The 17,860-nt window shown below is 48.9% G+C and overlaps 1 protein-coding gene across 2 annotated transcripts in view; it reads left to right on the top strand.

Annotated features, from left to right (window-relative positions):
- Kit (KIT proto-oncogene, receptor tyrosine kinase) overlaps positions 1 to 17,860 on the top strand; it is a 77,372-nt gene that overhangs the window by 16,288 nt on the left and 43,224 nt on the right. For both annotated transcript variants that reach the window (XM_041671424.1, XM_041671423.1), the window contains exon 2: positions 16,369 to 16,638. In XM_041671424.1, coding sequence (XP_041527358.1) covers positions 16,369 to 16,638 — 270 coding nt within the window. The remainder of the gene's footprint in view (positions 1 to 16,368; positions 16,639 to 17,860) is intronic.

Below are 17,860 nucleotides of genomic sequence, written 5' to 3'. Positions count from 1 at the left end.
ATTAGAGTGCTTTTAAAACCAATGCGATTGTTTGGGTCTAATTATTTTCTATTTTGTGTATTTGAATGGAGAATGGCTATAGAGTTTTAACTCTTGCAGGGCAATTATCTCATTAGCAATCGAGGAGAAAATGGTGACTGGTAGCTGAGTAACCAAGAAATGCTTGGTTGGTGATGAAACAACGCTGTGGACAGACAGACAACCGCTTGGCGAGGGCTCCCTCTGGAGAGAGTTCTGGTGTTAACAGACCAGAGGGATGGGGTTCTCTGAGGAAAACACCCACGGAGGTTCTGTTTCTCCTGCAGGCAACAGTTACTCCTGTTTGCGAGAATCGAGAAAAGTCAGTCCTGTGTCAGAGCACGGCCTGTGGAAGCGACCCCGGTGTTCCTTGATGCACCAGAACGGGCTCGGAGGCCTTCGGGGTGGAGGCCTCCGGGGCGGGGGCGCAGGAGGATTGGGTGCCAGGCCCTCTGACTCACTGAGCCAGATTGAGGTCTGATGCGCTGCAGAAGTTGTCTTCGTCACCAGTGTCACCGTTCTGGAGTCCTGTCGCTGTGACTGGTGCATTCTGCAACATTTCCCACTTGAAAGCTTGGGGATTTGAGAAATCTGTGCGCGACTGGCTGCCAAGGCTTGTCAGGGGGACCCAGCGCGAGGCCGATTTCTAGGTGTAAAAGCCAGGCAGATTCGCTCACTCAAGAAAATCTGTTTCTGCAGGTTTGACTCGAGTTCCAAGATAGCGATCCTGGTACAGTTTCTTGCTACGCTAATGTCCCGAGTCTGGGTTCTTCTGCTCACTGTCTGACTACCGTGTAAGGCAGGGGGCTACCGGTTCCCCAGTTGTGGCCAGGATCAGCCACAACAGCAGCCCCTGACACCAGGCAAAGATATCAGCACCCGCCTCGCTGAAACCTGCTGCGTTGGCAATGGTGGGAACATGGCTTCCCAGTCCCTTTAACCAGCCCATCAGGGGAAGCCATTGCAGGCTGAAGGCTGAGAACCATCGACTAAGGGTGTCGGAATTGTTGAGCCTCATCTCAGCACGAAGTCCGGGGCCTCTTGAGTCCCGTGGTGTTCGGACAGGGTGCAGTTCTCAGTTCTCCTTCTGTCAGCCTAAGAAAGATAGATAGGAGTTTCAGTTAGTCCAGACAGGAAGACAGAAAGCTGCAGCACTGAGGGACTGTGCAGAGGTTTCCAGAAACATGCATGCGCGGTGCAGCAGGAGAAGCAAAGTCCTTTCTAGAGGTGATATCTTCAAAGGATAAGTAAGATTGATAGCTGCCTCGACTCCATGCTTTCAGAGACTACCCGCCCAGTGTTGCTCACCTACATGGGGAACTACAGATATCCCCTTGAGGGGACCTGGTTTTCTACTGTTCTCACCTACATGGGGAGCTACAGATATCCCCTTGGGGGGCTTCGTTCTCTACTGCCCTCACCTACATGGGGGACTATAAATAGCCCCTTGGAGGGCCTGGTTTGCTACTGCCCTCACCTACATGGGGAACTACAGATATCCTATTGGGGTGCCTGGTTCTCTACTGGCACACCTGCCTCCTCCTTTGCACTCAGAGCCCCTTGACTTCCATAAAGGTATGAGCTTCCTGCCCTCTGCTCACTGTCTGGTGCACAGAGGAAATGGTGCTTCTTCCTGGCCTCCTGATGCACCCCAGTTTCCATCTCCTGCCTTTCCCCCTTGCTCTTCCACCCCTGGGGTGGGTCAGGTCCTCTCACTCATGCTGCCCGATTCTTCACACTTATCACAGAGTAATTATACAAATTATACAAATGCATAATTATTGGTCTATTGCCTAACCAGGAGATAGTATAAACTGCACCATGGGGGCGGGGAGGGCTGTGCACTGTTGCTCCAGGGGCCCAGCACATAGCAAGACTTCAATGTGATATTTTTGGATGGACGAATGATGGGAATGGAGGCAGAGTTCAATCCTCACCATTATTTCAAGGATGCCTGGATTTAAGGTTACATGATAACTGTCCGATTTTGCTGAATTTTAGGAAGGCTGGTCCAGCTGAATTGGAAGTTGGTCCTGCTGCAGCAGCATCTTCTTGCTTGGTTTTCATCTGAGTTCTGGCTGTGGGGTACCCAAGAGAGCAGGTTTTTGAGTGTTGTCCTTAAGACAACAGGGAGGTGGCGGAAGGACAAGCTCCCCTTGGGGATGTCATGGTCCAGGGTCAGAGGCCAGCAGTCTGTACTGGAGAGGTGTGCTGGGAAGGCTTTCGTTGAGACGAGTGCTGTCTTGTCTCCCACAGGGCTTCTGAGCACAGCTTCTTTCTTTGTACACTGAAGGGGTGTCTTGTGCATCCCACACAGTAATAGAAGAGACATGCAGGGGCTGGAGAGATGGCTCAACGGTTAAAAGTGCTTTTCGTTTTTCTAGAGGAATCAGTTGAGCCCCAGCAACCAGCTGCGGTGCCTACCACCACCTTAGCTTCAGGGGAGAACCAGTGCCTTCTTCTGGCTCCTGAGGGTGCCTGCACACAGACGGACAGACAGATACACACACACACACACACCACATACACAAACAGACATAGACACACGTAAATAAAAATGAAAAGAAAGATACAGTTACTGGCATTGGTTTGTTTTGCCCTGGCTCAAGCCTTGTATTCCCTTCCTAGAAGGTGACAGCTTGTGAGCCCAGCCATGCAGAGGCTTGAGATGGGGCCTTTGTCTAAGATAAGAAAGCCAGCTCCTTTGGTCTTTATGCGAAGAGTTACAGTAACATTCATGCACACCATTCACAAAAACCGCGTAGTCTTGAGCCTGGGCTTTGAGGATGGTATTTTAAGATCTATAGAGAAGTGCCCATAGGCTCATGGCAGTCTTGCTTTGGGTAGAGAAGCTAGTGATCTGTTGACTATTTGAAAATTGTCGGGGGGGGGGGGTATTCGTGTGCATTTTGCATTGACGGCCCTACACGCTCTGTTTTTGCCATGCTAAGGCTCGAACCAAGGGCCTTTTGTGTGCTAGCCAAGCACTCTGCCCCTGAGCTACACATAGTAGTCCCCTCAACATACTTTTATACCTGTTGTAAGTTCTGCTTGATTGAGTAAATTTAGGGACAGAAGCTCCAGATTTTAAGAATCGTGTGACAATAACTATTGTACATAGCTGGCTGGGGGCATTGTTACCCCAAAGGCATGTGGTTTTGGTTCCTGTGTCCTTTGTTTTAATGGTCTCATCAGGTACCATTCCCTCCTAACCTCAGCACATTCTGGACTGCCTTTCCCCCACTCCGTCTTCCTACTTGTCCTGGGCCCAGGGAGTGTTTTCTTCCAAGTGCCCTCAGGTCCTTATCCTCTGCCTATCACATCAGAGATGGCAGCAGCGTCACAGCAAGTTTTGTCAAGCCTAGGTTCTTAAAGAATTTGGAGATGATGCAAGGATCCCGAACAACTCTGTGCATAGCTTCTAGACATCGCCACTGAGGCCTGGAGAGGCCTGGGGAGGTCAGTGGACTTCCCCAAAGCTTCATTGTCTTGGCTCGGGGTCCCTGTGCCTGGCTCTAAGACCCTACTACCTGTGCCACACTGTGTTCCTGGGGTATCACCTGCTATCCTAAGCTTACTGCAGCACCTGCCACTTACACCCTCTGGTCTAGATTTTAAAAAGTGATGTATGAAGTCACACAGTTGGATCCATCCCCCCACCCCTGTGCCTGTTAAGGGTTGTTTTTTTTTTTTTTTTTTTAAAATCTGGGTAGGGTGAGGTGGATAATTGCAAAGGCCCAGAGAAGCTGCAAGGTGAGTGCAGTGGCTGCAGAGAACTCCAGGCTACAACTGCTAGCATTTGATACTTGCTTTTTTTCTCTGATGCTCTGAAAAGCATCTCATGTGCTGGTTTTCTGAGCACATGCAGGCCACCCAGGCTGCCTCTGCCCTTGGCTAGAGGGCTGTTTTCCTTCCTTCTGGGAAGAACCAAGAAGGGCACTTCAGGTTCCTGAGGGAGCCCCTTAAATCCTGTACCTTCTGCGCAGGCTTGCTGTCTTCCTAGAAATCTCTAGCACCAGCAAAACAGATTTTCCTCTTTGGCAAGATAACAGGAAGGAGAGTGGAGATGGGCTCCCCAGTTGGTTCCCTGGGGATTCGACCCGGCCTGTTAGCCGGCCTGCGGTACACGGTTGCCCCTCGAGGAACTAAAGTCCGGTGGCAGAAGAGTTGCCACTGCCTCTGCCCCCTTTCTCCAGCAACTGCCTCAGATAACATTTCTTGTCGGAAGCGGTACTGCTTTCGTCCTTGCTTCTGTGAGATGACATCTTGACAGTAGAAATAGAAGGAAGATTTCCTGTTTGCTCTCGTGTGTAGGAACAGGGAAGGTATGACTTTCCTTATTTGACAGGTCCCTTAAAAGTAGATTTTAGAGTATATTTATGAGTAAAATGTATTGACTTACCCATTATGAAGAAAATTAGCATATTCATCTAGTTAAGTCAAGTATAATTAATTCCTAGCATCTTTCAAAGCTAGAAAATCAGAGAGGCGTTTCCAAAGTGTTGATCACAGTTGAAAATGCCTCAGGGAAACCATCCAAATGTCAGGATGAGCGCAGAAGAAAGTGTGGCACACACTCACAGTGGAACATTATTCAGCCTTGAACAGGGGTAGCGTCCCGACACGCGACGGTGTACGTGGATCTCTATGGCATGACGAGGGAAGCGTGCAAGTCACACGAGGACAGATAACGCATGAGTACTCTTACTCACGGTATCTAGGCAGCCACATTCAGGGAGTGGGAAAGTAGGCTCATGGAAGTGGTGGAGATAGGTGTTGAGAGTTACTGGCTAGCGGGCAACGTTTCTGTTTGAGAAGATGAAAAATAGTAAAAACGAATGACGGTAACGGCCTAACAATGCCAGTGTACTTAATGCCACGACTTTCAAATGGTTAAAATGGTAATTAAATATTATGCATATTTTCGCTAATAAATTTCTGAAATGCCCCAGTTACCATATGCATGTCCATATGTATGTGTATGTGTGCACACACATACACACGGATGTGTGAAAATGTTAATCGTTTCTTACCTAATGTCTCATTTGACACCATTCGAACTTGATGCTGTAGGATTGGAACTAGAGCCTAGGGTCGCTGATGCTTTGTTGGCAGACGTTTGTTAGTCCCCGTCACCCCTTACTTTTCCCTCCTGGGCCTGCAGAATTCTGGGACTCCTGAGAGAACATAGCATGCCGGGAGGATACAAGCGCTACTGTATCCGTGTGTACAGGCCACTCCAGCCACAGTGAAGACAGAACACTCCTGACCTGGATCTATGGAGGCGCCTACATAGATAGATGCCTGCAGGCGTGGCTGTGCGGAGCTGTCTGTGCGCGTGGCCGACCCTTGCCTCTCTTCCTGACCCATCTCCTACCTTGTTCTCTGCTGTTCTTTAAGTTAAGGAAGTTGGTGTTGAAAGAAGGGGACATCCTCCAACACCATCCCCAGCCCTGGCTGAACAGATGGCCGGGCCCCTTTTTTCTGCTGTTTATTAGAGGCCGCTCCTAGCACTTCTTATCTGGTTCACATTTCAGTAAGCTCTTTTCAGAAATCCAAACACGGAAACCTACGTATTTACAGCAGGGGCTGTGCTGGTGGTGGGAAAACCCAGTGGAAATGAGGACGGCCTTCCCTTCCCTCTGTGCTGCGGCCAATCTGTTGTCCTTGTCAAACCCAGGGCTTATCTGACTCCCCAAAGGCCAAGTCCATGAGTAAGGAGCCTTTCCTCTCTCTGAGTCTTTGAGTGACTTTGAGATGGAGTTGGGGGGCGGGGCAGGAGTCCTGCTTCCTCAGACGCTCAGCTGGATTTTTCTTGGGATGAGAGAGCAGGGATTGTTTCAATGGAAAGTATTGTCCGGGGAAAGCCTGGACTTCTGGTAACTGTGTGTTTGGAAGAAGTTCTCAAAAACAAGAATCTTTGTTGGAGTGTGGGTGTGAACCAGGAATTACTGACCTGTGGCCTTCAGTTGTGCGACAGGCATTCAAGAACCTTCTGTGTCCAGCCCTTAAGTCTGTAAGGAGAGTTCTTTATCTCCTTACGTCTTTGGTTCTAAGTATTTCATTATAGGTCTTTATATTTATCTTTAATTTTATTATTTTATTTTTAAAAATATTTTATTTATAATGTGTACTATATTCTGCCTGCGTGTATGTTTGCATTCCAGATTGCCCTATAGTGAGATTGTGTAAAACAGATGGTTGCGAGCCACCATGGGGTTGCTGGGAACTGAACTTGAGACCTCTGGAAGAACAGCCAGTGCTCTTAAACCTCTGAGCCATCTCTCCAGCCCCTTAATTCTTATTTATTTACTTTGTGTGTGCGTGTAAGGGCATGTGTGCGCCACAGTGCATACGTCTGGAGGTCAGGAGAGAATTTTCCAGAGTCTATTCCTTCTTTCTAGCCTGTGGATCCCAGGATTGAATTCAGCTTACCAGGCTTCCGGCAAAGTTCCTGCTGGCTGAGCTGAGCTTTCTTGCTAGCCCCCTGGAATTTTAGGCAGACACCTTAATAGCAGCGATCTAACTTTCCTGTAGTGGTGGGGGCTTTGAGACAAGGTCTCAACAAGCCCAAGGTGGGCCAGGAGCTGGTTGAGGTCAGGGATGGCCTTGAACTCCTGACTCTTCCTCAGCCTTCAGGCCTGTGTGCCTTGCTCCAGCATAAGAGGTCCTCAGGAGTCGAACCCAGGACCTTTGGTGCACTAAGCAGGCTTTACCCAGCAGGCCCTGGACTCTTAGTGCCCTTGAGACTATTGAACTTTAATTCTTGGGTCAGGACAATTCCGAACATCTGGGGGTCTCCACCTGGGGTATTCCTCTTTATCCTTAACTAGTTGCTTAAAAACAAGCAAGAAGCAATTAGGTGTTTTATTTACATGTACAAATATTAAATCACGTCTAAAGCAAACATTTCCCATTTTTGCTCATGTCCTTCAATCGGTGCAGGGCTGTGCTGAATACCGCTGTTGTAAAATCCTCAGCGTCCTTGTCAGTCTCTTAGCAGCGGCTGAACATGTGACATCCCTTTGATCTCAGGGATGCTTCTCACGGGGCACAGGCAGCCTGAGGGCATCTTCTTTGCCACTGGAGAGCTTGCTTGGGATTTTGGGGTGGGACACATCCCACTAAGATGAATTCAGTACGCAGCAGAGTAGGAGGTCCACCGGGGGTGTCTTCGCCGGGAGGCGGGCACAGAGGTGCCCTCCTCTAGTCCCTACTGCTCAAGAGTAACAGAGATGAGGAACTTGGAGGGGGGGCGGGTGTCACCTCAACTGAATACCAGCCTGAGCCACATAGCGAGATTTCATCTCAAAAGATTGAAACAACAACCAAAATAAAGCCCCAAACTCCAAAAACCAGATAGGCAAGGATACACGGACATTACAGGAAAGGCAGTCTATGAGCCCCCCGGCTGTCTGTGTGGTGAAGGCAGAAACTGGGGGAGCTGCTGAAGCCGACCAAGTTCCTGCTCTCAGTAGAGGAGGCAGGAAGGGGCCAAGCTGCAGGTGGATCCTCCTGGCCCAAGTTTCCCTGCAGCAGAGCAGGTAGAAGGGAGGGTGGAGGGGGTGGGCAGCCTCTTAGCCCTGCCCTGTTTGTCAGGGGTTTCCTTCTCTAGTGCTTCTTCCAAGATCCTGGGGATCCCCCCATCTCAGCCTTTTAAGCATTGGAACTGCAGGCTTGCCCCACACTGTCCAGGTCCCAGCTCTTTTATGAAATCTGGGCAAATCAGTGGTCTCATTGTCCGCTGTTCTCCACTTGGACTCCTGTAGAACGCAGCCAAGAGCCTCATCTCCCCTGTACTGCAGATATTTTCCTGACAAGACTGGGTCCAAAATATGAGAGGCTTAACATAGTGCCTTACCTTGACTTTGGTGCCCTTCGGCTATCATGGGCTCCAGTACTACCCAGCCTCCTGATCTCCCAGCTGCCCCTGGTCCATTTGCACTATTCCCGTGAAATGCCCTGGATTAACAATCTGCTTCCTCCTTCACTGACAATGGGTCCTGTCCTTGATATCTTTGGCTTTTGTAATCCACCCCTTACCCTAGTGATTTTACAGATACCCCTAGTTACTATTTGGGCTAGTAAGAATAAGTGTGTCCCTGACCCTGGCCTCTAATCTAGAGAGTTTAGCCACACACGGGGTCAAATGCCCCTGAGTCTGTTTTTCTTCTAGTCACTTGACACTGCTATCATCCAATCACAGAGAGCTAAAACAACGTCTTGTTTCTTAACCGACCAGGGCCAGCCCACCCCAGTCCCCTCAAGCACCTGGATATGCCCATCTCACCTGACCGTCCTATAGACTGCTTGTTCTCACCGGCTGCTGCCTTAGGCTCTTCCTATCCTCAGCTGGCTTTGTTCTAGTCCTGTTCCTCATGGCAGTCAGGGTAGGCTCCTTACCCCTCCTACAGAGAAGCAGGCCCCGGGATGGTCTTCCCCACCCTAACCTCCAGCTGATACGGGTACTCGGGCCCCTTGTTGCCCTCTCTCATCCCACCCTCAGCCTGGCCGCGCTCTTTCTTCAACTTGAACTTGGAACTCTAAGGAACCCCTTTCTGGTTGTTGACACTCCATTTCTCAGACCATTTCACTTTAAATATTCCTCAAGTTACAACAATATCAGCACTAATAAAATCAGTAGAAGTTTTCAATGTATTTAATGAACACGCTCAACCTATCAGACATCTAGCTTAGCCTACCCTATCTGAGACTAAGAACACTGTTAGCCCACACTTGGGCAAAATAATCTAGAACAAAGCCTGTTTGATTTTAAATTGTTTCTCTCGGTTGGCAAGTCCTTCTAAGAAGTACTTTGCTAATATCCGAAGCCCAGTTTCCTCTGAGGATTGCCTCTGGGCCCTCCGAAGGTGAAAAGCCAACCGTGGCTAGCACTTCTGCCAAGGCTAACTTCATTGTATGGTAATGACCTCTGGCTGGGAGCCTGCCTCCTGCCAGGTGGGGTGTGGGTGGTGTTTCCTTGACCCTCACATTCCCCTAGTTAACTGGAGGGGCTGAGTTACCAACCGCAGCTCACACCTGTTGTGTTAATTTCTGGCACGCCCACTTTGGTGTGTCGAGTTTCTCAGCTCTCTTCTGCAGACAGCCTCAGCTTTAGGCCAGCCTTGCCATACACTGCTCAGGGAGCTGCTTTTAAAAATACCCCGCCAAGATGCCTTGTTATTTCGTGGGCTCCGAACTGACTTGCAAGCGGCTGCATTTCTGTTGCTTGAAACAGCACAAATTTGACTCATAAATCTGACAGACTTTGTACAACCTCTAAATAATCTATATCTAAAAGCTAAACAAATTTGCGTTAAACCAAAAGGTTGTTTTCAAGGCCCGGACCTGGGAGCTGCTGTCAAAGTTCATTTACAGTATTGTCTGAACCTGTGTGACCTTAATGATGACTTCTACTAGAACTGCCATCTTTGTGTTACTGGGTTAAATGTTACTCAGAAAGTCCTTTGGGGATCTCAGAGCAGGGTGTGTGTGTGTGTGTGTGTGTGTGTGTGTGTGTGTGCCCGTGCATGTGCGTGCACGTACATGCTCACACTTGACCAGGAAGATAACTTTGAAAGGTAGGCAGTCCTTAGTAGTTTGGGCATAAAGTAGTGTTGTTTTATTTCAAAGTGTGTGCTGTCCCCCAAGTACATTTTATTATTTTTATTGTGTGATATGTAAAACAGAATAAACAGGTAAGGTTAATTTGCCACACATTGGTGTTGGGATTAAAGGCGTCTACCACCCAGCTCCCTCAGGTTACACATTGGAGCTGACCTTAGTCAAACACGTGAGCAAACAGTTAGCGGCCCCTCTCCTGGATGCACCTTCTCGTTCCCTGCCCTCTTGCGTTTACTGAGCTCATTCTGTGCCCCTGGTCTCTAAGAAACTCCAGAGACACAGACAGCTGCAGGCTGTACTGGAGGCTGAGAGCTCACCACTGAGGTACTGCACGTTCCTGCCCTCCCTCACAGGCGTAGCTGACCCTGAATCCCTGACACATCTGCTTTGAGAAGTTGCTCTCTGCCTGAAGCACACGTGCCGATTCCCCAAACTCAGGAGTCATGGCCTTTTCCCCCCGAGACGTCTTTGATCTATAGGGCAGCGTACCAATCTTCATTCAGTCTGTAACCCGTAGCTCTCTCACCTTGCACTGTCTGTTCCTTTCATATCATCTGTCTCCTGCACAAGGCTCTGGGGTCCCCACCAGCAATGGGTTTTAGTTATGTAACGGATTTGTGCTAAAGGAGTTGGCCTCTGCCTAGCAGCGTGCAGATAGTTCTAGACCCTGCATGGCCTGTGTTCCCCTAGCGTGCGGGTGACCCGGAGTCCCCCTACCCCTGGGAGTGGTTCGAGGGCCCCTATGACATTCACTGAGCTCTTCCTCACTGCCCCCAGTGGTGTTCTATTCCCAGTATCATCTTTGTGAGGTCTCCGGGGTATTGTGGGTAATTACTAGCTCCTTTCATCACGGTTCTTAGCTGCTCTATTCCTACGGGGCTGCAAAAGTATGTCAGAAACAATATGACACATGCATCATTAGCTTTTGTTTTTATTATGGGTTGTAACCAAACCATACAGAAACTGAGGAGTAGTTGAACTACAAGGTGGAGGCTCTGTCTTCTCCTGGCCTACTTCCCCAAAACCAGGCTAGGCCCCTCTGCATGGGTTTCCTTCCCAACCATCGTTTTACCTGGTTCCTTATATCCACCCCCAAAGGCAGAAAGGCTACGAAATGACTTCCCCACTTTTAACCCCAGCTAGAAATCCAGGTGTTGCCAAGATGGTCCTTTGTCCAAAAATACGGCTCTAGAAGTCAAGGTTAGTAAGAGCCAAGCACTACCGCAGGGGCGGGGGACCAGCAGGCTCCAAAGGTCTATGAGGATGATTTTGTTCATTGACATACTGTAACAAATGCCTTAGACATTTTTTTTTCTTAAAAAAGAAAGAAAGTTGGCATATGACATGCATACTAGATCTCCAGTTAGAGGACCGAATGCTTTTGAGCCGAGTTTTCAGGAACACTCTGAGTAGCCATCCTTGCTGTATAGACACCATACCCCAAATGCAAGCTCTGTGGATTCTAGCTTAGTTCCTCCCAAGCCCTCCTCAGACATGCTGAATGCGGCCTGCGAGCTGGAGGCCCTCTCTAATCTCAATCTAATCTAAACGTTTCACCCACGTTAAATCCAACAGTGGATGGCCAACAGAGGCACCCCTTAGAGTTTCCATTAATCACGAGCCTTCAGCTGTTTCCCCCTTACAGGCATGCACACATTGTGTGTGTGTGTGTGTGTGTGTGTGTGTGTGTGTGTGTTTTCACAACATGTACTTCAAACATGTGTAGTAGTGTGCACATCCTGAGCAGGCTTGGGAATAAAGACCGGTGACTCGGGCAGTGGGAGTGGCTGTTGGCTACCCTGGGGCACACATGTTTTGGGCTCCAGCCTGTTATGGGGTCAGCATGAGCTCCTGGGTCTCCAACTCCGAGTGAAAAAAACCTCTGATATACATTGGCTGCTTCTTGGAAGGGACAGCGTGAACATACCTGCGTGGAACAGCGGCCAAGGAGGGGTTCAATGTGTTTTGCTTTTGTTCTATTCAAGCCACACTGGGGGCCTCAGCAGCTCAGTCGGGGCTGGGAGTGTTATTTAGGAAAGATGGTCCTTGTTGAGAGTTTTTGCTTGTTTTGTTTTATTTTAATTTTGCGTCTTTGTTGGCTTGTTTTGCGAGACAGGGTTTTTCTGTGTAGCCCTGGCTGTCCTGAAACAGAGTGTAGACCAGGCTACCCTCAAACTCAGAGATCCGCCCACCTCTGCTTCCCAAGGGCTGGGACTAAAGGTGTGCTCCCCCACTGCCTGGCTTAATTTCAGGTCCGACATACGTGACATAGAGTGCTACCTTAAATTATCTGGTTCAGCTCTGAGGAGAGCGAGTACGCGGTGTGGGTCAGCCACTTTTCCTTCTCATTCCAGGCCTCTCCACCCTCCCAGACAGGGCGGCAGAGCTGCCATCTGTTAAACGGCCTCTTCTTTCTCCCCCATCTCTAGCCCCTAGCGACCTCCGTGCTACTTTCTGTCTCTGAATGGCCCTGCTCTGTGTGCTTCGTGTAAGGAAGTCCTCCCTGCATCCATCTGTGCCCTCCCATGCTGTAGCCTGAGCGGACGCTTTATCCTTTTTTACAGCTTACTAATATTTCATCGCACAAGCAGCCCACATGTCGTTTTGTCTTTTGGCAGACAGTTGTGTTCTTTCTGCCTTTTGGCTCTCCTGAATGGCGTTCCGGGTGTTGCCATCCAGTGTGCTCGAGCTCCTGACTTTAGCTGCCTTGACTTTGGACAGCTTTTACCCAGCTCACAGGGAAGACTTGCGTGTGCGTGAAGAGGCTGCGAGCAGAGGCTACGCTGACATTTCTTTGGCACTGGTGTTCTCTTTGCTGTTTGTCTATGTCCGTCTCCCCCCCCCCCCCCCCCCCCCCCCCGCTGGTCCCTAGGGTGGTGAGGCTCATCATATGTCATTTTCTTTTGGTTCATTAAGACACTCAGGGACAAGAAAATAACTCTCACTAATATCAAGGAAGTATCACATCTGGTGATACAAAAAGCCCGGCATAGACAAAAGACGGCCAAATCGTTACATTGTTGGAGGCTTGCTGAACAGCAGGTATACATTTCAGAATGTATATCTCAGAGTGGTTTCACAGCTCAGCTGAAGTAGTGTGTGTGTGAGTGTGCGTGTGTGTGAGTGTGTGTGAGTGAGTGTGCGTGTGTGAGTGAGTGTGAGTGTGTGTGTGTGAGTGTGAGTGTGCGTGCGTGTGTGAGTGTGTGCGTGTGAGTGTGTGTGTGAGTGAGTGTGTGCGTGTGAGTGTGTGTGAGTGAGTGTGTGCGTGTGTGAGTGTGTGCGTGTGTGAGTGTGAGTGTGCGTGTGTGAGTGAGTGTGAGTGTGAGTGTGCGTGCGTGTGTGAGTGTGTGCGTGTGAGTGAGTGTGTGTGTGAGTGTGTGCGTGTGTGTGAGTGAATGCGTGTGAGTGTGTGCGTGTGTGAGTGTGTGAGTGTGTGCGTGTGTGTGAGTGTGCATGTGAGTGAGTGTGTGTGCGTGTGTGTGTGAGTGTGCGTGTGTGAGTGTGCGCGTGTGAGTGAGTGTGTGTATGTGTGTGAGTGTGTGTGTGTGTGTGTGTGTGTGTGTTTGTGTATAACGGGCACCTACACCCCTGAGCACAGAGGTCGGAGGAGGACCTCAGGTGCCGTCTTTGCTGTTTGTTACCCACATGCCAGAGACAGGATCTCTCACTGACCTGAAGCTGCTGTCTGGGCTGGGCTGTCAGAGAGTGAGCTCATGGGATCTCTTTGCCTGCCAGCCTGGACTCACAGGGACACTCTTTGATGCCTGGCTTTTTATGTTGTGCTGAAGATCCAGACTCAGACTCTTGGGCTTGTTCGGCAAGCCCTCCTACCCGAGCATCCCTATAATCCTGGAGTAGCTTTCTGAGGGGTGCTCCTTCAGTGTGAATCTCTAGTTTTCTGAACCTGAATCTCTGTTACTGTTATTTATTATTATTATTTTTAGAGAGGCCGTGATGACAACATTGAAGATAGTTTGGAAACAAGGCAATAAACATCACCTTCACTTGATCCATAATAAAACTATTTTTATTTTATATTGTTTATGAAGGCTGAACTTACATTTTTGAAAATAAAACCCTGAAGACTCCTAGTGGCAGTTATTTTTAAATTCCACGAAGCGATGTAAGACATCAACTAAATTTTTGGATTAAATTTGCTGTCAGTGTCCGAAGCATGCATTTTCCATTCACTGGAACTAGTCCCTCCCTCCGTCCCTCCCTCCCTCCCTCCCCTCCCCTCCCCTCCCCTCCCACTTTTCCACAGGAGGCTACATAATTGGAATATAAGGAACTCCAACAGTAGCCTCTCCATTTGTTGCTACCTCCACTTTTCTTCTAGAATGCTCCCTAGGCCTCTGGAAATGGTCCCCACTGTTCCATGTCCTTAAGCAGGCTGCGCCATTGGGCTCTGAGGCCTGGTGGCCCAGGTAGGCTCTGTCACCCCTATAACGTCTCGCTGGTTTCCGGTGCTTAGTGGCATCTGATGGCTAAAATCCCTGCCATTGTTATCCCGGGCAGAGTCTTTGCTCTGGGGTGACCCTTTGCGTGGCACAATGGGACCACAGTTGAGCCGTAGGTCTGGATTTAGACAGGGATTGAAATTGATGATGCATACATAAGCCCAGAGAGTACAATTTGAGCCTTCCTCTCCAGCGCCTTCCTTCTGTCCCCTTCTCCAGGCTCTCTGCCTTCTGTCTGCACTCCCCTGCGTTCTGTACTTTGCAGCCGTCTTTGCCTGTACATTTATTTTTTTCTCCGTCTCTTGCCATAAGGAGAGCTCCATACTTGAAGCTGCCTGCCCTGGAACAGGCAGAAATTCCACTCCATTGTGCCCCTGAATTCCAGGAGTCTCTTAGGTTTTGTGTGTGTGTGTGTGTGTGTGTGTGTGTGTGTGTGTGTGTGCGTGCGCGCATGTGCATACACACGCGGTATCTTTATTTTTGTTGTTGTTTTGTTTTTGTTTTTTGAGACAGGGTCCTAGTGTGTAGACCAGGCCTCAGATTTACAGACATGAGACTATCCCTGTCTCCCCAGTGCTGGGATTAATGGTGTGTGCCTGGCTAGCTCCCAGGTGTGTTTTGTCACTGACTTAGAGGACTTGTTTCTTGCCTGAGCTCTTACCACGTGGTATCTGCCTCAAACCCACTTTTTTTTTTTCCTGGCACTTTCTAAAGCACAGTCTTGCCTTGGCCTCCCTTCTCTCCTGTACTTCCCTTCCCTCCCTTCCCCCTCCTTCCATCATTGGTGATTTAGCAACAGTATCACAAAACCAGCCTTTGCATGGCTTTCCCACCTGCTTTGGTCTGGTAGGACCCTTGTTTTTATGGCTTCCCTCCTGAAGCCATTCCTGTCCATTCTGCAGGCTGGACCAGGCTTGCACCGAGGTGTGGGGACTCTAGGTGGTCTTCCAGGCTCTTCAGCCTTACCCATCATGCCCCACAAGGACTGTGGGCACCTCATACATGGGCTTTCTGGAGGCCCTTTTCCCTCGCTGCCTAGTCTCCTAAAGTCTTGGCTTCCACTTTATCTGGTAGGGCTAAGGTCCGGCCCTCCTCTTTTTCTTCACTCTCAACTTACAGCTATATTTCACTTACTCTTGTACTTGAAGAGAGTTCTTTTAAAACATCTTTATTTGTTATTACTGCATGTGTGTGTACACTCACGTACCTTTAGAGGTCAGAGGGCAGCTCTTAGGGATGGGGTCTATCCTTCCACATTTAGTTCTGATGGTCAGGTTTCCCTGACAGCGCTTTCCACCCTGGCTTCTGGAGGAGAGAGTTTTTTCCTCAACTCTGAAATGTGTGTCAAAACCGTACGCCGTGCCGATGTGGACTTTCTGGGCATTTGGTTGATCAGATTGGAAGCCAACAAATGTGGTCAACTGTCTCAGGGTCTAATCTGGAAGGTGCGGTCATCATTTTTACCTTGACATTTGGAGCTAGGTAGATATTTATTTCTGTGAGCATTGTCATGTAAGGAGTATTGTGTGAAAATAGGTGAATTCCGAAGTTTGAAGAAAAACAGAAGGATGTCTTCCTGTCGTGTACACTCTTATTTTTGACTTTCTCACGGTTATATACACACATTATATGTGTGTATATATGCATATGTGTATTCATCATACCTGCTGCTATACATAATATTTATCATAACTGCCTACGGCTGTCCTGTCTCCTCCCTCTCCTCTCAACCTCCTCATCCCTAGCCACCTCCTCCTTACAGAAAGTCTTACTTGTTTTACCTTTGGTGTGACCCACTGACTTTAATGTGAGCCATGTTCGTGGCTCATCTCCTTAAGTTGGGGCAACTTATCAGGGGCTACCCCACTGAGGAATAAGTCATGTCCATGCTCCCCCAGAAGGGTGAACAGTGGATCATCGTTGTTTCTGGTTTCCATTGCTGTGGTTTTTAGGGTGAACATAAGTGTTGTAGCACCATGAGGGCCAGACCTTCATCAGTGCAAGCCCTGTGCGCGATTGACCTGAAGAAAGGCGCGCGTCCAGCTTGGCAGCTCGCATACCAAATGTGACCCATAGGACTAATTGAAGACTGCAGAAAATAACTTTATAGATGAATTTAAACTTTAGACAGAATTCCCTTTTCAGCCACAAATAGCAGGGCTATTTTTATTGTAGAATACACAGAAGATGGAACTCAATATTAGAAGAAATGCTTTATTTTGCCAAGACAGCTCACACTCAACACAGTCCTTGTTTTTCTTGGCAGGAACTTCCCAGCCATCTGTGAGTCCAGGGGAGCTGTCTCCACCATCCATCCAGCCAGCGCAACCGGAGTTAATCGTCGAAGCTGGTGACACAGTCAGGCTGATGTGTGTCGATCCCGCCTTTGTCAAATGGACTTTCGAGACCATCAATCAGATGAGTGAGAATAAACACAACGAGTGGATTCAGGAACCAGCCGAGGCCACGCACACGGGCAAATACACGTGTATCAACAGTGCTGGCCTCAGCAGCTCTATTTACGTGTTCGTTAGAGGTAAATGCTGGCCTTTCTCTGTTGCCATGGCATAGCGTGTCTCGTACCCTGTTCTTACTTAGGTGACAGGTAGGTGACCAAACCACAGACAGGATTTTCCTGGCTGGTCTTAGAAGTCCTAACATAAATGTTTGCCTTTGCTGGCCTCCTTCATCTTTTGATTGGCAGTGGCTTTGAGTGCGGCCCTAGCTGGGGGTCTCCAAGGCCATAACTGGATTGCAATCTGGTTAGCCCATTTGTCCTGGTTCTTGGAGTCAACCCTCAGAAAAAATTAAGCCCTTTGGGAAAACTCCATTTTAATGCCTTGAGATACTAAATATTCCCACTTAGTAAAAACACTTCAGGGAAACCAAAGGCCTCCAAAGTCCTAAACAGATTAGCACTTCAAAAGACTTGGCCCACTCTTCAGGAAGTAAATTCCAGAGAAACATCTCAGACAGCTAAGCATCCCTTATCAGTCATATGTTATTTTGGAGTTGGCTCTTTTCAACAGTCACAACCCCTTCAAAACAAAAGACGAAGGGATGAGGCTTCTATTCCCATACCTTGTTTCCTAGACAAATCTATCAATCTATACGTGAGCTTTTGCTATGATGTCAGAGCCCAAAGGGCTGCATCCTTTGGGTGACATTAAAAACAAAGCTAAGGACAGTTTAAGAGGCAGGGAATGAAAGCCCCAGTCCCGCCACTGGGGGCATTGGTACCGGGCCTGTCGTTTAAAACGCGCTTGCAGTTCTGAGTGTACATAGGAGATGTCTTTTTTGTGCCTGGGAGGTGTGCTGCCTAGCCTGGCACCTCCATTTCTCACTGTGGTCCTTAGATAAGATGAGCAGTCTCCCTTAGGGGATTGTTAGGGAGACAGAATTATAAAAATCTTCGCATGCTCAAACAGGGGTTAATAAAGCTGCCTCGGAAGATTGCCATGAAATTGACTGCGCCTCTGCCTGCTTTATCGGTTGTCCTTCCTTAAGTGGGCAGCTGAGGAGACCTGCTTGCCTGATAAGCCACGGCTTAGCTTCAGGGTTCGGCTCGGAATTGTTAAGCCCACCCCCAGCTGCCGGTGACATTGGATGGAGAAGAAGGTGTTCTGTAATTTCCAGGCGGTAGTGAAGGGACCATTAGGCCTGACGATGAGCTGCATAGACAAGTGCCTGTCTGAGGAAGCGGCCGAGTTAGCTGGAGCAAAGCTCACACCGTTTCTTCACGCGTAGACCCTTAACTG

This window comes from Microtus oregoni, unplaced genomic scaffold (assembly GCF_018167655.1).
Source record: "Microtus oregoni isolate MIOR12 unplaced genomic scaffold, Mior012 000021F_ref0000039, whole genome shotgun sequence".
Lineage (NCBI taxonomy): Eukaryota > Metazoa > Chordata > Mammalia > Rodentia > Cricetidae > Microtus > Microtus oregoni.
This window is presented reverse-complemented; position numbering and strand designations above follow the sequence as displayed.